At 36.9% G+C, this 26,294-nt stretch overlaps 1 protein-coding gene across 8 annotated transcripts in view; it reads right to left on the bottom strand.

Annotated features, from left to right (window-relative positions):
• The window catches only part of SSBP2 (single stranded DNA binding protein 2), a 275,284-nt gene extending 249,859 nt beyond the window's left edge, over positions 1-25,425 (bottom strand). For 6 of the 8 annotated variants that reach the window (XR_013993682.1, XM_081054230.1, XM_081054232.1 and 3 more), the window contains exon 1: positions 25,095-25,276. Coding sequence is in view for 7 of the 8 variants with exons in the window: in XM_081054230.1 (XP_080910356.1) it covers positions 25,095-25,156 (62 nt within the window). In the remaining variant the exon portion in view is untranslated. Of the gene's footprint in view, positions 1-25,094 lie in introns of all 8 variants that reach the window. The other 2 variants (XM_081054234.1, XM_081054231.1) reach the window with 2 other exon arrangements.
• Between the last annotated feature and the right edge of the window lie 869 nt (positions 25,426-26,294).

Below are 26,294 nucleotides of genomic sequence, written 5' to 3'. Positions count from 1 at the left end.
ACTTCAGCACACACCTTTTCCTTCTTTAATTTCTTTTGCACTTACTCTCTGTGCCATTCAATTAACACCTATTACAGTAACACCTGATTTATCCAGCATCATTGGAAAAGGAAAGTGTTCATCAGAACAAATTTCCCAGATAACTTAAGCATTAATTTAGGAAGTAACAAAGTAGAGTGAAATTAATTTAGGGAGCAGCAAAGTATACTGCCGACTTTAGTTATAGACTTAGGCTCAAATCTCAGTTCTGCCACTTACTACCGTGTTTTCCTGAAAATAAGACCTAGCCGGACAATCAGCTCTAATGTGTTTTTTGGAGCAAAAATTAATATAAGATCTGGTATTATTATATATTACATTGTATAACATCATATCATATCATATCATATCATAAAGACCAAGTCTTATAGTAAAATAAGAGTGAGTTTTATATTAATTTTTGCCCCAAAAGACGCATTAGAGCTGATTGTCCGGCTAGGTCTTATTGCTGGGGAAACACAGTAGCTAGGTGCCTTTCAGTAAGTTAACTGTGTCTGTTTCATCATCTAGAAAGTGAAGATATACTACTAACTTTGTTACAAAGTTGTTGTGAGTATTAAAGGACATGCAAAGCATGTGGTACAACATTCTTAAAATCATGGCTACAGTGGAACTCTAACTACTATTATGCACTAAAACAAAATCATTTTTTTATAGAAATATTCATCAAATGTACTACATATTTTGAGATTTTTTTCTCAGAGGACAGTGAATGTAAATTAATCATATCTTGATAATTTATTCAACATTCACTCATTCAATAAATATTCATCAATTCAGTAAAGCTGCAGGACACAAAATCAATATACAAAATTCATTTCTATACACTAAAAATGAACCATTATAAAGAGAAATTTTAAAAACACATTTAAATATAGTCAATAATGTTGCAATAACTATATATAGCTCCAGATCAGTACTAGACTAATTGGGGGGATCACTGCACAAATTATATAAATGTCTAACCACTATACTGAACACCTGAAACTAATATAAAATAATATTTAATGTTAACTGTAACTAAAAAAATAAATAATTTTTAAAAATCTCATTTATAATAGCATCAAAAAGAATAAAATACTTAGGAATAAATTTAACCCGAGGTGAAAGGTCTATTTGCTGAAAACCATAAAACATTGATGAAAAAAATTGAAGAGATTCAAATAAATGGAAAGATAGTCCATGATCATGGATTGGGCGAATTAGCATTGTTAAAATGTCCATATTACCCAAAGTGATCTATAGATTCTATGTAATCTCTGCCAAAATTACAATGGTATTTTTTACAGAAATAGAAAACAAGAATCCTAAAATTTGTATGGAATGACAAAAGACCCAAAGAGCCAAAGCAATATTAAGAAAGAACAAAGCTGAAGACATCACACTTCCTGATTTCAAACTATACTACAAGGCTATAGTAATCAAAACAGTATGGTATTGACATAAAAACAGACACGTAGATCAATAGAAGAGAATAGAGATGCCAGAAATAAACCTATGCATATATAATCAATTAACTTACAACAAAAGAGCCAAGAAAGACTATGTAATGAGGAAAAGATAGTCTCTTCAAGAAATGGTGTTGGGAAAACTGGATAGCCATGTGCAAAAGCATGATGCTGGACCCCTACCTTACACCATACACAAATATCAACTCAAAATGGATGAAAGACTTCAACTTAACACCTGAAAACCATAAAACTCCTAGAGAAGAAAATATAGGTGGTATGCTCCTCACATCAGTCTGAACAATGATTTTTTTATTTTTTTTGGACTGACACCAAAAGCAATGGCAACAAAAGCAAAAGTAAACAAGTGGGACCTCAAACTAAAAAGCTTCTGCACAGTAAAAGAATCAACAGAGTGAAAAGGCAACCTACAGAATGGGAGACAATATTTGCAAGCTACACATCTATATAGAGATTAACTTCCAAAGTATATAAGAAACACCTACAACTCAATAGCAAAAGAAAAAAAACAACAGATTTTTTAAATGGGCAAAGGACTTGAAAAGACACTTCTTCAAGGAAGGCATACAAATAGCTAAGGGGTATATGAAAAGGTGCTTAACACCACCAGTCCTCAGGGAAACGCAAATCAAAACCACAATGAGATATCACCTCACACATGTTACAATGGCTATCATCAAAAAGACAAGAGATAATAAGTACTGGTGGGGATGTAGAGAAAAGGGAACTCTTGTGTATTACTGGTGAGAAAGTATTGGTGCAGCCACTAAGGAAGACAGTGCAGAAGTTCCTCAAAAAAAATTAAAAATAGATTAAATTTTGAACCTCTTAATAATTTGTAATTGCAAAAAAAATTTAAAATACAACTACCATATGATCCAGAAATCCCACTTAGGAGTACTGTACATATCCAAGGGAAATGAAAACAAGATCTCAAAGAGATACATGCACTCCCAAATTCACTACAGTGTTATTCACAAGGGCCAAGATATGAAAACAACCTAAGTATCCAGCAATGAACAAAAAGTAATGATATCTATATAATGGAATATTATTCAGCCATGAGAAAGAACGTCATTCAGCCATGAGAAAGAACGTCATGGATGGACCCTGAAGTGACCTTGAGAATACTAAGTGAAATAAGTCAGACAGAGAAAGACAAAGACTGTATGATCTCACATGTGAAATCTAAAAATTTAAAAACAACAAAACCTCACAGATACAGAAAACAGACTGGTGGTTGCCAGAGGCAGGGGGTAGAAGGTGCACTAAACAGGTGAAGGTGGTCAAAAGGTACAAACTTCCAGTTATAAGATGAGTAAGTTCTGCAGATCCAATGTACAGCACAGTGATTATAGTTAATAATACTATATTACATATTTGAAAGTTACTAAGAGAATAGATCTTAAATATTCTTACCACAAAAAAATGTCAATTACTTGAAATGAGGTAATTGACAATGTGGAAGTGTATAAAATCAACAAATTTTACACCTTAAACTTACACAGTATTATATGTCACACATCGCAAAGTTGGGGGAAAATCATATTAATAATACTGGGATAACAACACATGTAAAAAATAAATATAAATAAATATCTATCAACGTGCAAAGTGACTAAGGATTCAACAGTGATTGAGACAAACATGGCCTCTGTACTCATGGAGTTTAGAGTCTGCTAGTCATTAAATAATTTCACTTTTTGTTATAGAATAGAGAATTAGGCAAGAACCAGTTCATTCAGGGTTCTGCAGGTCATAGTAAGGAGTTTGAGTTTTATTCTTAATGTTATGGGGGTGACATGACAAGATAGATAATGTAAATGCACCGAGTATTTTAGGAATTGTAGACTTTTTTTCGCATTGTTTTACGGAGTTAATATTGGCTAATTTGACTTAGAGCTCCCATCCCAAAACAAAAGCAGCATCAATGATACAGAACCATGATTTTCAGGTTTTTTTTTAAAGTAGTACTTTTAAAAAGAATGAAACATTTTTTGTACCCCATCATACAAAAAACAATAATGGAGATAATTTAAGATGGCTCATTCCATACTATGGTATCGTCCTCATTTCATACTATCACCTCCTTCAGTTCTTTCTGGAAAAGCGTTTGAAAGCACGGATATAGAACTGAGAACACTGGCCTAGGAATCAGAAGATTCCAGGCCGAGTCCTGACTCCAACTTCACAGCAAAGAAACCTTGTGCAAGCCATTTGATGTCTTCAGCCTCAACCTTTCCTTTATTAAAATGGAGAGAAGACCTGATAATGCTCACTACACGTAACAGTAGCGTGGATCAAAGTGATAATGTTCAGGGTGGGGAGGGGGGAGAGTCACCAAATAGATTATAAACTAGAAACGACATCTTTTATTGCTTTTGTAATAAATTCTGTTTGCTTGATTGATGTCCAAATTATATTAAAATATTAACACCCCCACGCATGAATTACCGTTTACAAATGACCAAGCCAATTTACAAATTGGCAGATGTGGCATCAAATAGAATCAACACATTTACTGAATCCCTACTACATGTGAGGTCCTATGCAATGCTATAGCCAATTGCAAAGAATAACTAAATTTGGTGCTTAATGGAAAATGAAGTTTATCTTTTAATTACTTATTGAGTTAAAAGTCTATGAATTAAAAGAGTAAATAATAAACTTTCCTAGATTTCTCAATGCTTTTAACATGTTAAACTTATTTACTTTTTATAAATCACTGAATGAGGTTATTTTATCCTTAAATAGTTCATCTGAACCAGCCTATCTTCAAATAGGTTGGATTCTGTCTTTAAAAAAAAAAAAATGAAAAAATGAAATAACTTGAAGGAGTCAGACAATGTAAAATGGTAAATCTCCAATGCAGTAGTTAGAAACAGAGACTATATACATATACAGAGAGATGGATAGACCTAAATTGTTTCCTATGGAGCTGGAGGTTGTAGAAATGGGGAATGGAAGTAGATAAGAATAAATGAGGGAGTAAACGAATGTGAATTAAGCAGTAGAAAGCCCTGACGTCAACCAAAGATGATTCTGTGCCATGAAATAAAAGAGTATTATTAACTCTGCTCTCTACACTTATGGGAAAAAATATAGATAGATGATAAATAGATAGATAGATAGATAGACTAAATCTTGTAATTTAAAATACCTAATTCTAAACAATTGGCCTATATTATCAATATCTTCTTAATGTAAAAGATAAGATAAATGGTAAACTTTCAGAAAATATAGTATGCATAAATAAATCTAGTCAGAGATGAGAGAAACACAGAAAAAAACACTAGCTTTATCCAGTTGTTGGTTGTTTTCTAATTAAGTGAGAAGTTGTATTTCTGTCATGTTACATGAAAAGGCATCACAAATAACTTGGCATCACCAAAATATCTAATTCTTGTCAAATACAAACTTTTTACTCTATTTTTCAAATAAATGCTTTACACTTATAACTGAAAAACAGCTACAAAATGACTGTACTTTAAAAGAAATTTTACATAGTCAAAATGCATCTGTAATTCTAAAAATCTGCAGGCTTCCTTGACTTTTATCGCTACTAAAAAGTGAACTTCTTATTCAGAGTGACAAACTGAAATACATTTATTCCATTACCATAATTCCGATTTATATCTTATCTTTTAACTTTACATCATCAATTAGATTTCTTAAAGAAATACAATCTTCTCATAGTAAGGAAAGAATGCTCAGTCCAAATCTAAATAGAAACTCAGGTTCCTCTTAAGTGATAAAATTTCAGCAGTTTCATTTTGGATTACAAATGAACCAAAATTATAAATATTTCACCTCCTGTGATTCTTCTCTAAAAATGCATTTAATAATAAACAAAATCAGTTCTAACAGAATTTTTTATTGTGGTAAAAAACATAAAATTTACCATCTTAACCATTTTGAAGTGTACAGTTCAGTAGTGTTAAGTATATTCACATTGTTGTGAAACAGATCTCCAGAACTTTTTCATCTGGCAAAACTGAAACACTATACCCACTAAAAAATAAATGTTCAATGGGTTCAAATATGGATTCTATAAATACCGAAATGTATGACCTTAAGTTTCTAACTGCTTTTGCTTCAGTCTTTGTCTATAAAATAAAAGTATAACACCTCCTCTCATTGAGACTACAAGATGATGAACGAAGTCATTAGTTTAACATCTTATGTTCTGTAACTCATTCAAATATGTTAACAGTTTATTAAGAAATTATACATTAACCTTTTAAGGATTTTAGATGACAACAGATTTAAAGAATAATGACTAATACTTTCATAGAGAATTAGTGCCCTCAAGAAATAATCACAAAACAGTCTCTGTGATTCCCAAACCAAATGAATCTTTGGCAATATCCTATGGAAAAGTATCTTTACTTATGCCAAATAAGGGAGAAAGATTTCCTGGCTGCTTTAATAAGCTTCAAGACAAATATTCTTACCCATTTCAAGTATTCCAGTAACCATTCCAGTAAAAAATTGTAAAAAATAGAAAGTCAATTGCCTTATCCAAATGGCATTCAATTAATATGATTTTTTTTTTCAATTTCCAGGTTTCAGCACATCTACAGTAGAGACCATCATGCAAGTTAAAATGTGTCCTTTCCCTTAAGAACAATGGTCCATTTATTTGTTAGGTCCATAGATTAGTTAGGAGGGATAATACCCCAAACTTTACTTCTTCCTTGTTGGTTATGTATAACTTGAGAAGTTGATAAGATAAAATCCAAATGGAATTTCCTTATATTATAACGTTAACTTAAATGGAGAAATAAAAAGGTCTAACTTCATTTCAATTATCATGTTAGGAGAACAAAAATGTTTGCTGTTTTAACACTATAGTGCATATTGGAGCATTTCAATGCCTTAAAATTGGCTCCAAAAGTTGGTCTTGTAGTGATGTCTTATGCCAAATCAAGGTCAACTAACATCAACCACTTATGTGAATTAGAAAATTTTAATAGTAATCCTTAAAATGCTATACCAAAAGTAGAAAAACAATCAGAATAAATATAAATTTATTTCAGAAAGCAAAATATGCAAAAATTAATGGCATATGATATTAAACCATCTGGCTCTTCAATTTTTTTCTTAATTCTTTTTTCTCAGTTTCTAAATATGAAAACTCTTAATTCCCTTTTTTTCAAAATAAAGTGGCAATCCGTGACCCACAGTATGGATAAATTCTTCAACATAAACGTATATTAAAAATTACCGCTCTTTATGGAACAAAGTAATGATCATTTAGAGTCTGAAATCCAACACATGCAATAAATAGTAACACGAATGCACTCTGTAAATTTACTCTTAGCATCTGGTAAATAATGTCTTTAATGTTATAAATAAAATAGTTTTGCTTGTACATGTTCAACTTTCTATCAAAACTCTACCAAGATTAAATGGAATCCATCAACTTAATTTTAGGAACTAAGCTCCGAATCGTAATCTACCAGAAGAAATGACAATTTGCTTGTTTTTCCTGTTTTGCTGCTTTTTATAAGAACTTCCCTTTTCACAGATACAATAAATTGCATATTGAAATAAATTAAAGGAAAACAAGCAATCTGAATGCTGCTTTTATATGGGGTATAAAGCTTTGCACAGTCTGGCTACTTTGAGTGGTTTGTATAGAAGAAACCCTAACTACAGGTATAACTGAGTTTTGTGCAGATGCACCTATCACTAAAATAGAGTATCTTATGGATGCCCTTTCCAGTAAACATAAAAAAGACACCCCCCTTTTCTCAGCTATTTTAGTAGCCTGGTATACTGCTAAGTGTGCACCAGGGTAAGTGATCTGCCATTTTAGAGACTGAGAGAACAGCACATTCAAGAAACATTCAACTTCTGCCTTTAAAAAAGTTAAATAAATAATACTTTCATCACTGGAAGGAAAGGTCTTAGAGGTAATTCTAATTTATGAGACTCTTTGTTTGTTTGCTTGTGGAGAATGTGTTTAATCAAGGATTTGGTGGAACTATGATTGAGACATAATAATTTGCTGATGGACACTGACTTTGTCAGGGTCTTAATAAATTTTAAGATGCTCTAACCTGGATACTTTCAAAAGATGTAACTTTTTAAATTATTCTAATAGGTTTGTTACTATTGTAGCCTTCTTTGTCAAGCAAAATAAATATGCCCAGAATCCTCCAATAATAAATTCAGGTCTTAATAAGCTCATTTTAATGTCAATCAGCAAGATAAAATACTATCAGTCATCAACAGAAAAAACATATGAAAGTTCCAACAATCTCAGGATTCCACTATACGGAAAATATAACTTGGAAGTCAGCCAGAGAAGAGAACTAGTCATAGTAATAAACAAACGGGGAAGAGAGAGGGCTCCCATGACTTCCAAACATCAGGAAAATGAGGCTCCCCTAAGTCACAGCAAATTACGATTGGAAAGCTTCTCATCAATACATCAACAGTGGAAGAGAAGGGTCAGAAACCTCTGTGACAGCCACACAGGTGGAAACTCATTTGACTTAAAGCTGAAGTACTCTCACCCATAAACTATTTATTTCACATAATGTGAATTTATTATAATCTACCGACATTGGATTATTTAATATCAAACAGGGCCAAAAACTGTCTTTTGCAGTCCTCCGCCTTCCTGACAGATCATATCTGTTAGGAAATCTAAGAAATCATTAACCCTAAATTTCGTTGATTCCTTTTTTCTTTCTATAAAACTCATCTTGATCTGACCAAATGTCACAGTTAGACAGCATTTGCCTGTAGCAATATGACTTAAGAAACTGAAAGACCTCTCATAAACCTGTGATAGTGGCTATTTTTATGAGTAGGTCTCTGAACACTAAATAGTGCTTATTTCTTGTCAAATTTCCATGCATTTAGAAAGATAGGAAACTATTCTCTGCCCTAAAAAAAGGAAAGAAAGTCTGAAAAATTTTAAAACATCATCAGTATCAAAATTAACTGAAAAAAATATCAACTGTTAACTACAGAGACCATCAGAAATGTGCACATTGAATCATAAATACCTATTGATTTAAAGTAAATAGACAAAAGGATGACTTTTTAAAATTAGAATAGTGTTAAGACCCTTTATTTTATTTGGGTTAAATCTACTTAAATGAATTGGTAGATGATATGGAAAAGTAGCATTAACCTGCACCAATTTCTTTGCCTTTTATAATTTCTTAAAGACAAAAATTTTAAAAGGTCATTGTTTACTGTAATTGTTTAATTTGTTATTATTTCCATATTAATAATAACTAAGAAAAATGTGATAAAATAGACAACAAAGTATCTCCAAGCGATCTTTAATACTTTAAAAGGCTGGTAACCTAAAATAATTTATTTTTCATCTTGGTTTTTGTTTGCAGTTTGACACAAATACCTCCCTCCCTCAAATTTATTCTAAATGACCGCAGGTTACTATAAAACATACTCAATTCTTCTACATTCCAAAGTTCCTAGCCTTGCCAAGGAGACAAGCAAAATCAATAATGAAAAATATATCCATGAGTATAAACAAATTCTCAGTACACACCATAGACAGCCAGCCAGCAAGGGAAAATGAACTTATAAAGCCTCATGAATTTGTTAAGTAGAAAAGATTTTTCTACATTTAATAGGTATTTATAAGGAAAACATTTAAAGAAGGTATGATACACTCTTAAGCCAGTACTATCACTGCCTCTCCAATCAATAACTAGTTATTTTACAATTGATATCAAGATATTGCTCTTATTGGAAGATTTTTCAAATAAATGCCACTTGATTCAAGTTGCCAGGAGAAAAATCAACCTGACCTGCACATGTTGTTGATTTTAAATAAATATAAGCATACTAAATTAATGATCAAATGAAAGTACTTAAAAAGTTTTGCTTAGAATAGCAATAGTTATAAATTTTAGTTAATGCATCTCATGCTAGATGTTGCAAATTATATTAAACATATCCTGACAAAACAACGTATTCTGTCTTTCATAACTATGTAACAAAAGAAAAAATAACAACCCTAATCCTGTCAGTTACATTTCAAAGCTCTAATAAAACAGTTGGAAAATTTATGTAAAGGGCAAACATGCTACTAATGATGACACACAGGGCTCATTCCAACTTACACTTTAAAATGCTTTAATTCAAATACTTTTTAATAAATAATGGCAGGGAATTAGTGCTTTATAAATGATAATTCAAACATATTATGTAAACTTTCCTACTGACAGAAAAATTTTATCATAAAATATTATAATCCGGAAGACTGGGTCTTATATAATATAGTATATAATATATAATACCGGATCTTATATTAATGTTTGCTCCAAAAGATGCATTAGAGCGGATTGTCCGGCTAGGTCTTATATTCAGGGAAACACAGTAAAATAGATCAATAATAATAAACCGTCCTTGATATTATTTTTGTCTGTTTGCTTTCCTCTGAGCTTAAGTTTATGCTGTTACAAATAATTATTTATCAATCTATCTGTACTTTATTACACCTGGGTAAAATAGAATTGACATTTTTTAACACTTCACATGACTTGTTTCCTGTTTTCAAAATGGTAGAAAGTAAACTCTTATCAAGTCACTTTCCTGATTAAAAAACTTTATAGTGAACCCTAACCAGCTTCAGGAGGAATTCAGAATTCTTAGCCTGGCTCTCAGAAATTACCTTTGTGTAGCTCTGTAGCCTCTACCATCTTCCAAATTCACCCCCCCTCTACTCCTCTGACCCCCCCCCACACACACAACTAAAGCACCACTGAAACCTGTTTCTACAAAGGAAGATAATCTCTCCCACTTGTCCCCTTCTTCCAAGCACAGATTGTTCCCTATGCCAAAAGCCCTGTGTACTTTTCTATCAGGGCTTATCTTGCTCGTTGCTGTATTCCCATTGCCTTAAACAGTGCCTGGCACAGAGCAGAACCTTGAAGAAGAATTTTAAGTGAATGAAGCCAAAGATTTTTAAAGTTTTTTGTTTTTTAACTTTTGTTTCTTAAGGCGGGATTTACTGGAAACTTGGAAAATAACTGCTCACAAATGTTATCTTTTGTTGCCTTTCCCCCTCTTATATAAAAGGGCAGTTTTTAGTTAAGTGGCTTTGATGTTTTTTCTTAGTAAATAATACCAAAAATTTTACATGCAGGTATGGGTATACAAAAAAAAAATCAAGAAGGTCACGATTGGTTTTATTTATTTTTTTTTACTTTGCTTATCTGTATTTAAAAAGTTTTTACTTTGAATATTTATTACATAAATAATAAAAAGTATTTTAAAGAGTGCTATTGCATACTCTAAAAAGAAGTTTTACGCCCAAGTATTTTCGTTTGTCGCTTCTACCAATTTAAAAGGTAAAAAAAGATATTTAGAGATGCTCTATAGAGAGAAGTAAGAGTATGCTAACCTAGAGAGATTTTTAAAAATACTGTGCATTAACTTTTGCTTTAAAGTCTAACAGCCTTCTGAGTGGTAGCCACAGCAGGCAGCTATTCAATTTAACTATTCCAGTCACTTCCCAGTCATCACTTGAAAATGTTTCCTTCGTTCTAATCTCCTAAGATTCAAAAAAACTTTTAAAAATCAGTTGACAAAAGCTAACAATGTAACCTCACCAAAGTATCTCACCCATCCTAAAGATCATTTTCAAAAATTCACATATTCAGGCACTTTCATCTACTAAAGCTAAAGCTGCTTTTACCTACTGCCTTCTTGCCCTCCCATCTCCCCTAGAGCATTTTAGTATTGTTATCCTTTACTAAAAGAAAAACGTGGTTCAAAGCAATTGATAAAACCTCTTTACGAGATGGTAAAACCAAATAGTGTTTCCCAACAATCCCCCCGCACACACACAAAATTATCCAAGTAAAAAAATCTGAATCTTCTTCTAGTCTGTCTTTTCCTCTCTCTGCTTTCTAAGTAGAGGCTGTCCACAGTTGATATGTCTACTTCCTTACCTTAGAGCCAACTCCTTAAAACACTGCTTTTTAGCTTGGATTCACTCTACTGAAATTTCTCCCTAACATCACAGATGACCTTTTACTTCTTTGACTTCTGTGATGCCAATCCCTTGAGTTCCCCTCATACCTCCCTAGTGCTCCTTTTTAGTCTCAATTTCACATTCTTCTTCCATCTATCCCTTCAATATTCCCCAAGGTTCCATCTTTGGTCTCTTCACACTTTCTCCCTGAACATTCCCATGAAGATGACTTCATTCCCATCTTATGGCTTCAAATGATAGACAAGCAAAGAAAAATGGGCCATATTTAAGGGGTAAAAGGAGCAAAACTAATCTATGCTGTTACAAGTTGGGATGGTTGGCAGGTATAGCATGGTATATAGCGTGCAGCTTCTGGAGTGTTGGAAATGTTCTTTTCTTTAATGTGTATACTTGGTGGCACTGGTGTGTTCATCAAGCTATACACTTATGGTACGTATGCTTTTCTGTATAAATGTCACATTTCAATAAAGGTATTTTTTAAGAGAAAGAATGAGCTAAACCTGAGTGCAGATTCCAGGTCTGATATGCGTTACTTGGCCAAATTACTTATGTTATTACAGTCTTAGTTTCCTCCTCATTAAAATGGAGATGATAATACCTACTTCACAGCACTGTAAAGAATAAAATATCAAGTGTCTGACACAATGTTTGAAACCCAAGTACCTTATGCTTACAAATGTTATTTCTCTTCCCTTATCCTTTCTCAGTTCTGTACCTCCAGCCTAGACCCACTCCCTCTACACCCCAGCTCAAAACCACGTATCTGATATCCTCCCGAAGGGCTCCTCCATCTCTAGGTCTGAATGGCACCTCAAACTGAACTCATCATCTTCCTCCTTACACCTATAGTCTCTCGAAGTCTATGACTGAAACTTACCCACAACTACAGTCGTCTTAAAAATCCTAATTTTCACATTTGGGCCACCAAGTCCTATGTATTCTACATTCTAAGACATCCACTGCACTGCCCATAGTGTAGAAAAATAATGTATTACTACAGGAACTCACTTATTACAACAACTTCTTAACACATTTGTCTACCCCTCTAACCCACCTTCCATACTACTTCCAGAATTTTTCTAAACTGCATCTCAGAAGATATCATGTTCTGCTTAAAACTGTGTGTCTCCCAGGTCAAGCTGTCACTCAAGGTCATTCTTGAAATAGTTCTGTTTAACTTGCCAGACTTATCCCCTACAGCACATCATGTCGAGCCAACCTTCTTGCAGTTCACCAAATATACCAAACTCTTTAATGCCTCCATGTTTCCGCACATTTCTCTCCCTTGCATACTCTTTACTTGCCATCCCCCTTCCCTAATTTGTCTAATTCTTATTCCTCCTTTCATAAATGTCCTCTTAGAAATATCTCCTGAGATTATCATCGACCTAGGCTGCATCTGTGTCCTTTTTCAGAGCTCCCACAGCACTTTCTGCATACCATCACAGCGCTGTGTGATAATCACTGATAGTGAGTCCCGTCTGGATAGTGAGTTGCTGGTGGGCGGAACCTGCTGCGTTCTTCAGATATGGCTCAAAAGGGCTCAACAGAGATTGACATATGAGAGACAGCAGAAAGCAGAAAGAATATTATCCCCGCCTCATAAAATGTATACGAATTTATACTATCATGAAATAGTTAAATGGGTTTTTAAACTAATTTTAAATGCTATTTTGACAAAACCTAACTTTTTAAAAAGCTCTTATTTTCTCAAGCCATTCTATAGAAAGAACTAATCGACTTGTTTCAAATGTTTTAAAAATTAAAATTTCAGTATTGTCCTGGATATTCCCCATTGGTGCTGCCAGATTTATTCTCTACCCTTTTTGCACGGCCGAGACCTGGGAGGCTGATCTGTATCCATAGAATATATCATCTTGGCTCTCTTGCCCTCTGGCTCCCAGTTGGCTTCTACAGAAAGGAGCCATCAGCTGAGGAGATGGCAGGAGAAGAGAGAAGATCCCCTCCCTAGGCCTCTGGCCTCTGTTCACAGTGAGTTTCCCAGCGGCTAGGGTCCTCTCCATAAAACCATAGCTCTAGGAGGGTGGCCTTGCTGCAATGGCCGCTGGTTCTGGTAACTGCCTTCTCCCTTTTCCCGTACTAGACCTAAGGGGGTGACGCTTCCCTTGTTGATTCCTCAGTATTCCTCCATCCCTTGTTGGTTTCAGTCCTGCATATACCTTTATTAATCTCTCTTTAATAATCCTTTAAGGGAGCTATCCTACTGAGGATCTAATACAAACACAGAAACATTTTGTCAACTAGCAGCATTTTTGCCAGTGCTTGCTGTAAATTCTCGTTAATGACATCCCTATCCTACAGAAAACCATCACAGCCTTTTATGTTTTAGTAAAAACATGCCTATACCCTAAATCCTGAATTTCGAAGTCCAACTCTCTTGTTTAACTGATCCAGTACCAATTTGAATTCCAGATAAATTAGTAAGTCATTCCCCACATAAACTCCTACCTGAAAAATATTCCCAATATATACATACATCCACGTGTGTGTATGTGTAATGTATTATAAGGTAAGAAATCTCACTCAAGTTTTTCCATTACAATATTTCTAAATGAAAGAATAACAGTATCAGTCTCTCAGTGTAATTCAGAGTTTAAAAAATACCTATTGAAACACCTTTAGTAGCATCCTAATAATAGCTATTGCTTAAATGCACTGATAAAGTATAATCATCACATAATTTTAATCCAATTATAAATAACAAATGGCACATGATTGTGCCATGTTGTGGAAAAACAATAAAACGAAGGACTCATCTCTATTTTTTTTTTTAATAAATTTTATTGGGGAACAGTGTGTTTCCAGGGCCCGTCAGCTCCAAGTCGTCCACCATCCCATCGTGGGACTTGAACCGGCAACCTTGTTGTTGAGAACTCGCTCTCTAACCAACTGAGCCATCCGGCTGCCCCTCTATTTTTTCTAATAGTCAATACTACAGACATGACTATGTAATAGATTCAATATGATTGTACTATTGCTTCTGGACCACATGGAACTTTCCAGGTGCCCTAGTCTAAAAACAAACAAAAAACCCAATAGGCCATATGTGAGTTGGAAGAGACAATAAGTATAGGAGACTCATAATTAGAGGAGAAAGTTTTTTTTCTAGACATTACATATTCTATTTATTTCTGACTCTAAAATTTACCAAGTAAAGTTATTTATGCCAGATTACTTTGCCTTCAGATACAGAAGGAAGGTAAAAACAGCTCTACTTGAAATTATAACCTGAGCTCCTAACTAGCATCTTCCTCTCTGACAAGCATTACATCCAAGTTGTTGCCAGCTAAAGAATTTGGAACTATTTGTGGAGTACTTTGGGTAGCTATAATTCTGCCCACCTTTTTAGCAGCTGTAAATACTTTCCTTAACCTTTTCCTTTAACCGCTCTCTATTGCCTCTCACCCAAACTGAAAACAGCACTATCCGTTTTTAGTGCCCCACCTACTCCCCAACCTCACAACTCCCATTATTTTTTCCCCACATTAAGCAGTGAAATACATTGAGGCAAAATAGTTAAAATGAATACTGCAGTTCAAAACCTGAGTCTGAATTCAGGCTATGTAACTTACTATGTGGACTTGGACAAAGGATAGAATTTACAGAGACTGGGTTTCCCTTCCCTATATGTGAAACGGGGATTATATCTACTCTATAAAGTTACTAGAGGGATTGAGCAAGAAAAGAAGCCAAACATAAGAAGACAAATATTGTATAATTCCATTTATACAACGTACTTAGAAGAAATTCATTGTGACAAAAAAACAGAATGGTGGTTGCCAAGGGCTGGGAGGAAGAAAAAAACGGGAGTTACTATTTGATTGGTAGAGTTTCAGTTTGGGAAGATGAAAAAGTTCTAGAGATAGGTGGTAATGGTTGTGCAATAATGTAAATGTATTTAATGCCAGTGAAGTAAACACCTAAAATGACTAAAATAGTAAATGTTGTTATATATATTTTACCACTATGAAAACAAAAACAAGAAAAGAATATTATATCAATAATCCATATCAAGAGAATATCCCTTCCATATAGGAAAGAGTCACAAAAGGACAAAACCCTTCTTTTTTCCTCTCACTACCCCTACTCTCCAAATTGAAGCTAATTGGCAAAGAAATAGAGAAGAGTTCATTAATCAAAATTAGCCTGAGCTTTCACAAGTTAGAAATCCAAACTACCCCAAGCCCCAAACCAATCAACTTATATAACAAAAGCATAAGGATTTCAAATAAAAAATCAGACTTTACTCACGATATAGCACTTTTGGAGTTAAGTGATCGATACCATTGTGTTTAACACACTGTAATAATATTTTTCCTTTAATCAAACTATTGACATAAACGTTTAACTATCATCTAAGATTCTCTTTTGAAGCGAATCCATATCTAAGCCTTCTTAAAATATATCATGAATCTCTAATTTTACAAGAGGTAGCTGTAGTATAATGAAAGAAACACTGACCTTGGAACCAAAAATATCTAAATATGGTTCAGCTCTGCCATATAATATCTGTATTACCATATCTGGGTAGGTCAACTTCCATTTATAAATCTCAAAAGTCAATAGGAATGATGACCTACCTCACAGAATCACTGTTGAGATTTAAATAAAATAAGCATATTAAAATACCTTGAAACTATATAAATGTCTAATCACTATGTTGTTCACCTGAAACTAATAATGTTGTATGTCAACTGTAATTCAAAAATTATTTTTAAAAAATACCTTGAAACTATAAAGTATAATTCCATTTATATTATTAAATTTATTAAAACACAAAGATTATTATCAAAAATCCACATTAAAAATATATACATATTTCACAGTAGTACAACTAGGTAATCTCCTATAGTTCTAAAATTCACAGAAAGACTGTTAAAATGCCTATATTATAGCAAACACTTCTTTAGAAACTACATATTAATCCTGGTACCAAATATTAGAAGTACTGAGGAGGAAATGAGCTAGATATAGTGATTGTGATAGGTCATCATCCTCAATAAACGGAGGTTAAATCCTCAATTCATTTATTCCTCAAATATTAATAAGAATTCCAAGCACTGTGCTAATCAGTGACAATACATTGGAGATAACACCATGGTTCTTGTCCTCAGGGAGTTTGCAATCTAAATGGGAGATGAGACATAAAACAGAAGATCACACAAATAACTCATTAGTTTATGATAGATGTGAAAAAGGAAGAGAAGAAGTTGCTATGTGAGCACAGAGTAAAGGGGTCTAATCCAATTTGGGAAATTTTATGCCAGTTGTATCATCCTTTGTCAACCCAATAGCCTTCAAGTGTTCAATAAATCTTAGCTATTTCTATCATCGTTATTATAAAAGCCGTATGTGCCACTGTCCTTGTTAGGAACAACTGTACCCCTGGGGTTTGGGAGACGAGATAGTATCTCCCAAACCTTACTATCTAGGAAAACCCAGATAAACAAGAACCGTCACCTAATTCTTCAGTAAAAACCAAAACCAGGCTCTAGGAAACACCTTCTCATCCCAAATTTGACTCATATTTTATGTATCCTTGAGCAATTATGCTGATGCTGAAAGGTTTCCTCAATGGTACTTGAAACCTGCCTGAAATGCCCTAACCCCAAACCTTCTCCTGATTCTTTCAATATTACTCAGGTTTCTGCTTAAATGTTTCCTTCTCCAAGAACCTTCCCGACTACCCACTCTAATGTAGCCTCCCAGTCACTCTCTGTATCACCGCACTTCATTACTTTTACAGCACTCAAGACTATCTGAAATTGCCTACTACATCTATTTACTTGCTTATTATTGCATATTTCTCCTTTAAACTTGAAAGTTTCATGAAAACAGAGACCTATTTTATTCTCTCCATATCCTCAAGATACATCTTCCTTGCCAGATAGCCCCAGTTTTGTTTAGGTAGTCCAGGTGCTAGGGAGCAATGTTTCCTGCCCAGAGGGAGAAGGATGACTGATTTAAGCCAATTATGGTAATGCCATTCCCTCTGCAGGGAATTTTTTTTTAGGGAAGGGAATGTGACAGTTGACTTCAATAAGGCCTAAGAAGGTATCTGCTAAGCAACTTCAAGAAAAGGTTTTCCTCCCTGATTAAGAGACATGAAGAAGGAAAAACCTTGCCCTTCTCCCTGCCTTTTTACTTGGTTGTATGAGGAAGTGACGCTGGGAATCTGACATAGAGATATTGCATTCCTGAGGGGGAAATGATGAGGATGGCAGAGAAACTGATCCTGAACCCTGATGTTCTTGATTCACTGAATCAACTCTGAAACTACCTCTTCCATTTGCCTTGTTAGATGAGATTTATTTTTAAATCCTGATCAGTTAAGCCATTTTTTATCTCCTGTTTTGATAACTGCAGCCAAAAGCATGATAAACTCTTAAGCCTCTGTTTCTTCTGTAACATTAACAGAAAACAGTACCCATAAGTCTAGTGGATTCTTGAGGGGGTTAAATGAAACAATGCAAGTAAAGTCTAAACATCAACAAAACACTCAAATGATAACACTGCTGTTATTGTTGCTATTAAACTATAACCTTCTATGCCAACACTCCACAAGTTCTTTATGTAGTAGTTAGGATTTTGGGTTTTTTTACAGAAAACATTCATTTTAATCCTGGTTAAATAAAATCATTTTTAATTATTCATTTACCGAGCTTTCTTCTATTAGTAGCTCTTGGATCTTTCTCAAGTTTGAAGTAGGTAAATAAAAGGGGAATCAAGGCAAATATAAGATCACTAACGAAAAATAATCATATTAATTTCAGGGGAGAATCTGTTTTTAATACAAACTCCTCCCTTAACTTACATGGACAGAGATACATATAAATTTTCATCTACAATTTTCATCTATTCTTACCTTCACAAATATTTCATCACTTTTAATATGGCTTAGATTATATTTATCAAAAATTAAAATTATACTCGTAATGAAAACTATATTAATATCTACAATTACAAAAAATGTATTTAAAAATAGAAAAAAGTGTTATACTTCAGTTTCCACAATTTTTTGCACAATTTGTTTGCTATGCCATGAAGCAAAATTAATACAGAAGATCAAAAGTAGGAGACCTCCAGGTCATTGGTTCAAGCTCACTCCAGCTAAATCGTGATTTAAGATGTTATGATAGTTCATTTCTGTCAGAACGCTGTTTAGTATCCTACATGAAATAAAATAATCAAACTTCTTAAAGTAAAATGTGAGGGTAGTTCTATCACTATTAAAGAAGTACCACCAACTGAAATTTCTCTTTTAAAGATGAACAAGGAACAAATATTAAATCCTCCATTGCACTGGAACTATCCAGGTTCTTCTGAGTCCAGATAAATTTTGGACCTGTCAATATTACAAAACATAATTAGCTCCACTATTCAAAAATCTTTAACTATTAACCTACTTTGACAAAAATTACGAGTTACCCATTATGCCCATAAATTTGGGCAGCTATAGGACTATGAAAAGTTACCTGGAATAACTCTATTCTTCCCTGGGTGAACAACCGTCCACCTGTTTTCCAATGTCCTCACACAATAAATAAGATACACAGTTTGGGCATGGTAAGAACAGCCTCTACTATTTCTTTGGCATTCCTGAAAATGAGTAGGATATAAGTCTTGATTGACCACCCTTCAGATCATTTTTTGTAGAATACATGGGGTTTTGATGTAACAGTCAAATAACTCCCACAGTCCTAGCCAAGTTAAGGTATATAGATGATATAGATATAGATATAGATAAATAAAACCTTACATGAATAGATGTTACATATGTAAAATACATACAAAATCTGGTAAGTAAGGTTTAAAATCTAAGATAAGCACTTACTTTTTACTCTAAATTCTTCAGATATTAACAAACATATCTTATTCAATTGCTCCAATGCTACTTTAAATCCTTCCTTGGGGAAACAATAAGTTATTAATACAAATAGTATTCTAGCATATATTTACAAAGACTCACGTGATACTTGCCAATAATATATCACTAGCATGTAAATATTTTGTATCATTCCCATTCCAATGTCAAAGCAATAATGTACACATAATAGTAGAGAATATTCCCATGTACTCCAAAACAAAATTATAATTATCTTCAGTACATATTTTTAAATTATGTAGTCCCAACAGCAGTACATCTTTTAAATCTTATACATTAATCCTCAGTGCTATGTGTCAACATTAATGTCACAGTTGTAATCTCTATGGAAGAATAAAAGATTCTAAATCCAAATTGTTTTTTTCCCCAATTTCCCAAATTTTACTTCCAACTATGGGGGTGAAATGTGAACAAACTGTAACCTATATATTTCAACCCCCACCCCACAATGTATGTTTTAATTTTTAAAAAGAATAATTCTATTTTCTAGTAGTATTTGAAGATAAAAGACATATTTGATCCTCTACTGCAGAGCAACTAAAATGTAATTATTTTTTTCACCTGGAATTGGTTTTATATGGCAAACTGGCTCTAAAGTGTGGGAATAAACCTTTCATTTTTTTCTTTCACAGCTGTGAAAAAATACATTACAATATTAGTACTTTTTCTAAGAGTCAAGATAAATCTCTGGATAATCAATGCTAAAATTTAACTCTCAACATCTTACACATTTTCTTTTAGGCTTCTTCTTTCAAAAAACTCATTTTTTAATATTTCTGAAATAATGGAAAAGAGAACAATCAAAAGAAAAATTCTCACAGACAAGATGACATATCAGATACAAGTTCTTTATCATTTTGGAGGAAATATCCTGGGGATTGGGAAGGGGAGAGTCAATTTAATATCTTACAGAAAATTTCACTCCCATAATGGTATTCCTTCATTAGTTTTAGAAATCTTGAATTGCGTTAACTGCTCGTCAATCAAGTTTCTAAAGAGATCTGTAGTACTTCATTTGTCTTAACTTTATTTCCTTCAGAAAGAAAAAGGAAGGGTTTAAAATTTTTTAGGATGAGTAACCAGTAAAAAAAAAAAGGGGCATCACGGCAAGGTGATGCTGGCAGATAGTAAATCCAATAAACTTTCTTTTACATAGAGTACTATTTAAATGTTCATTTCTGTGACCACATATAAATGGGCATATGTATGTTTCTCGGTTTATTTAACTAAAAGATTTATAATTTAAAAACCAAAGTTACTTTTTAGAGCCCCAGGTTAGATGCAGTTTGGTTTCTGTAGTTTCTGACTAGTTTACTTAATATAATGTCACTGTCTGGTATGTGTATCATATGTTCAACTTTGCTTTATAGGAGATTCATATTTCTGTGCTGTTCCATACTTTAGAGGATCAAATTAGTTTATTACAAAAGTAATTGTCACTACTCATCAATTTGTAGGTGGCAGTTATCTCTCTGTAGCAGTATGGCTTAAAGTTCAGCCACATTTCATATCGGAATTGTTCATAACTACTATAATATCTAATTTTAAAACTTAAGTGATCAAACAAAATTCATAGAGGAAAAATCTGAATAAACAAAAATTCTCCATTATTTAAGCTTTAAACGTTCACTCCTAAAATTTCTGTCTTCCCCACACCACGCACATATTTGCAGTCTATCAAACTGGAGGGTATAAGTATCAGCATTAACTAATGGTTAAGATTACGTATCTGATCAAATCTTTAGTTTCTTATATCTGATTATGCAATGCTGTCCCCTAAATCTATAGCATCCTACCCTTAGATGAGAAAGGCTATCTGGTATACTGAAAAATGCATCTTTCAGTTTCAGCCACAGGTTCTAAAGTTAGAGAAATCTGTATTAGAAACCTAGTTAGTTAGCAGTGATTCCCTGAGCAAGTTACTTTTCTTATTTCTTTAATTGAGAAAAAAAATCACTATCTTGCAGAACTGGGAGAATTAGTCAAATTATGCATAAAGCACTGAACACAGTAACTGGCACACAGAATGACAAATAATAATTACTGTTTTGCTATTATTGGCTATTTTTGAAATGCAACTATGCTACAGAATGTGAACTCAAACATCCAAAGTCCTTATTTTAGAGGTCATTGAAAAAGACTTTTTTCACATGGAAAAAAAAATCCTTTGAATCCAACTTCATTTATTCAAATATTTATTTGGTGCTTTCAACATACGAAGGTCTACTCTTAATGTCAAGGATACCTCAGAGAAGAAATTAGAAGTCATCCCTTGCCCTCAAGAAACTTACATTTAAGAGGCTAGAAATTAAACAACCAGTTATATAATTACTTAATTACAATTGTGATATGTGCTATAAAGAAAGCCTCCAAAAGGGAGAAATGACCTAACAGGATCAGAATTAAATTTCTATACAAACATCCCACCTCCCTCCAAAGGTTTTCAATCATTCTCTCTATAATTAAACCTAATCCAAACCTTTGTATAGACTTGATCTGTCTGGTTTTTAAAACAGTAAAATAAGTAATCAACCTGACTGGCCATTTTGTTTTGTTTTTAAATTATAGTTGACATACATTAGTTTTAGGTGTACAGCATAGTGATTAGACGTTTATGTACCTTACGCAGTGATCCCCTCAAAAAGTCTAGTAACCATCTGTCACCATACACAGTTATTATATTATTGACTATATTCCCTATGCCATTTTTGTATTCAGAACTGTATACTAAAATTATAGAAACTGTAAAACCAACAAATTAATTAAGTATTCCAATGGTGACTTCTTAATGAAAGAGAAAACAAAGGTATAATATAGGTAAGCAGTTGTCAGCTACCCCACTATGAATTCATGTTAGTAAACATTTCTTGATAGATTATAAAACTAATTATTTTTACTTTATATACATGCCACTATTCACATGAATGACTCATTTTTCAAAATGTTTTTCCTAAAACTATTTACATATTTATTACTGAAAAACAAATTATTTCTGTGATTTTTAAGATCAGAACAATTCCAACTTGCTTACTAAAAGAGAATTCTTTGCTCAGTTACATTTTTAATCTACCACCATAAAAAATTTTTTGCTTAAATCTGGTGACATCCCTTTTAAAGACAACTTCAAGATTTCTGTGTTCAGAAGTAGTACACTGTTGTAGAACAGTGCCATTCAAGTCACAAGAAAACATAAAGGGAGAAACTGAGCAATCAGATCAACTCTCCCACCAAAATGAAACTCAGTTTATTCTGTAAAACAGACTATACCTCAATGTTTGCCTTAGATTCAAACAACATTCACCTAGAAATTAATGCAACAACAATTAACCCAGAACAGTCATTGTCAATTCTCCAAAAGAAGCCTCTTCACCTATATTTAGTTTATAAGGCAAGCCAGTCCAGGATGGCTGATGCCAATTACAATGAATGGAAGAAATATATTTAAATCAAATAGCACCATCTAGCAGAACTCTCACCACTTTGCTTACAAGAGTAGATGTTACTAGGTGTTCCAGTTGGTAGATCTGACAGCAAAAGTGGCAATTATTTGTTTTCATGACAGAATCACAGAATTAGAGCTAGAAAGGACCACAAACACACCAGGTCCAACTTCCTCGTTAATTATTTCAGATACTAAAATTTTTTTTATCAGGTATCAGAATACAGATTAAATTCAGCCATTCCAGGGAGTTCAACTGAAATTTAGAATTAATTTCATTCTCAAATTAAATCACTCCCCCCCCAAATAAATAAGATTATGCCTCAATACATTTCAATTCCTTCACTCCTAGGAACATGAAATCCAAATGGTCTGTAATCAGTTTTTATTTTATCAGCTATATACGACCAAATGATTAATGCACACAAATTAGGTTGTTATTTCAACTTCAATTCCAGTAACCGCTGTTGCTTAACCAGGCTATAATGCTAAGTCTTTTATATATTCCCTGTCACAGCAGAAAGATCCTAAATGTTGCTCCTCAGAAAATACCTCTCGGGGGAGGGGGGCGGGACAGCATCTCTCCGTTCATTTTGTTGTTGTTGTTTTGCTACATCAAGGCCTGCCACCCCTAAATCCTATGGGGATTGTGTTGCTGCCAACCCAAAGATTGGGAAATGCTCCCATCCCTAGAGCACAAGAAACTTTCAGAGGAAGACTAACTGCCTAAAGCAAAGAGGGAAAGTGGAGAATTCGGTTTCTATTTGTGCAGCTATTTCCGTGCGCAAGGTAACCAAAGTAGCTTTTGGAAGATGCTCTCACTTTTCCCCAGTCTGAAACCCCTCGGAAAGGGAGAGCGTGTTCAACGACGAGGATAAGCCTCACCCTGGAGGGGAGGTGGTTACTGGGAATCACTGATCTGCTGCACAGGAACGAGGGGTTCTTCCTCAGTGGTCACAGTCACTATTCACTCTCCTTTTTAGTAACAACCAAATCACCGTTACAAGTACACAAGAATAGCAGCAAACAACCGTGCTTCGCAGTGTGCCGTGACCGTGCCATCCCGGCCCGGAAGGGCCCTTTGCTTGCAGCCTCCCCTGGGCTCCCACCAAAGTTCACACCTGTATCTTCCCGTAACCCCGATCAAACAACTCCCTCCCACCTCTACGCTTCTCCCCTTTCTGTAAATCCCTCTTCGGACTACTGCCCACTGCCCACCACATACAAGCCTCCTCGCGCGGCCTCTGCAGCTCCCACAACTACCCCCTCCGCGCGCCCCACGACCACCACCCCGCCCGCCGCCCAGGCAGCCGCGGCCCCCAGATATTTGGGAAGCAGCAAGTCTCCCAAAAAAGTTCGCCCGCCGCCGCGGCGGAGTTGGTTCGGCTGCGAGAGGCAGAAACGCCGGCTCGCTCCAGCAGATCCCTCTCCTCGCCAGCACACTTTTCCTCCCCGGGAACTCGGTCCTTCCCAGACTCCCAAACTTCCACGGCTCCGCTGGCGCCCACCGCCCCTGCCCCAGCTGCACGAGGCGCGGGGTGCAGAGAGCGCCGCGTCCCTCCGCGGGCCCAGGAGAGCCCCCACGCCCACCCGATCCACGCCCGCACACGCCCTCCGCGCCCCGCGCGCGTCTCCGCGCCCCGCGGGGCCCCGCTCGGTCGCTCCGCGCCGGGCTTCCGTCCGCCGCGCTCCCGGCCCCGCCGCCCTCGCCTCGCCCGGCACTCCCCGCCCCGATCCCCAGCGCCCGAGCCCCCGCCGTGGCTCCCCTCGTGCGGTCCGTCCTGACCCCGGCCGGCTCCTCCAAATACCCACGTCCACACCGCGCCCCCTCCTCCACGCAGCTGCCCCCTCCCACCCTCCCCGCGACCCCAGGTAGCTCCCCGGGTCCCCGCAGCCCCGGGCCCCAGCTCTAAAGTTACTTTATAAGGAGGTGAACCCGCGGGTTATTTTCCTCAGTCACCCAAACAAGTTTCCATCCCCTCCACCAGCACCGCCGCCGCCCCCCAGCACACTCGCTCCCTCCCGCCCGCAGACCCCAGGGCCGCCCTCCCCGCGCGAGCACCTCCCGGGAGTCAGCCGCGCCCCGCACCGCAAGCCCCCAGCTCGCGTACCCCTCCCCCTGCCAGCCCACCCCCGGCTCTCCCCGGGCGGAGAGGGTCTGTGTATCTGTGTGTCTCCGAGAGAGTGTGCGAGTGCGTGCGTGTGTGTGCGCGCGTGTGCAGGAGGAGGTGGTTGGGAAGCGGAGACACTTACTTCTCCCGGGCCTGGCTGTCGGACGGGACGGCGCTGCTGTTACTCTTGCCTTTGCCGTACATGCTTGTGCCGAGAGCAGCTCCCACTGTCACGCACCTGTCAACCCATCACAGCCTCCCCGGGAACAGCCCCGTCCCCATGGCGACCCACGCAGCCACCCCCACTATTGGCCACCCCACGCCAAAGCTCCGCCCTTTTTGCCCAGGCAACGCGCGAGACTGACAGGCCTCCCCCTCCCTCCGGCCTGCCGAAGCGCGCGGCGGCAGCTACAGCCTAAGCGGCAGTCTCCTCCCTCCTTCGCTCCCTCCCGGGTTCCCTCCCTCCTTCCCTCTCCGCTCTCCTCCCTCCTCCCGCTCTCCTTCCCCCTCCCCCCTCCGAACCCCGGCGCAAGGGGGGAATTAGAAACTGCTCTAGAAGGATTTTAAACAACTGGCTGTTCCCTCCGCCGCTGCCCCTCCCCCTGCGCCGCCCGCGCGCGGCTCCTCACTGGAGAGAAGGCGCCGGGAGGAGGGGAAAGTGCGGCCTGGAGTCTCTGGCAGGAGCCGGCAGAGCTGGAGCCTTGGCGGCCCCAGACTTCAGGGCGCCGGCTGAGTACACCGGCAGACCTACGGTCCCAGCCACTCTGGGGGCCCCCAGCAGCCCTCTCCCGCTTCTCTCCTGTCTGTGACCCCGCGCGGGTACCCAGGATTGATCTTTGCCGCCCTCAGCCCTCCTCCCTGGGGTGTTGCCCCAGCCCAGCTCCCTAAGGGCCGGCTGGCGAGGGATACACTCGCTGTTCCCTCGACCTTCTAGCAGACCGACCGGGAGCAATTCGCCTTCCCTCCTGGGGAGTGACTGCGCCTCGGGCTTTGGCGCCGCTGGGATGGTGTCGCCGGGTCCCTGGGACTGCACCCTGCGCCCCGGGGAGGCACCCGGCCTCGGGCCTGCCTCCTCTTTAGAGGTGAGCCTGCCTCCTACAGATGGCCCGGTAACACCTAGGACCTCAGTGTTTCCCTACCCCTGCCCCTCCATGCCCAGAACCCCGTGGCGCACCGTGCAGCTCCCCTGCCAGATCTGCTACAGAAAGGGCCCCGGTGATCCCCACCTAGCCTGGTTTTCCAGCCTGGTCTATTCATCCTGACCTCTGGAGTGGGAAGGGCCATAGAAGACCTTTAAAGACATCCCTGTCCTTGTCCATTAGAATAGGCCCCAGCCATGCTC

The sequence above is a fragment of the Rhinolophus hipposideros genome (assembly GCF_964194185.1).
Source record: "Rhinolophus hipposideros genome assembly, chromosome: 7".
NCBI lineage: Eukaryota > Metazoa > Chordata > Mammalia > Chiroptera > Rhinolophidae > Rhinolophus > Rhinolophus hipposideros.
The sequence above is the reverse complement of the archived record's forward strand: the minus strand, read 5'-3'. Positions and strand labels throughout refer to the sequence as shown.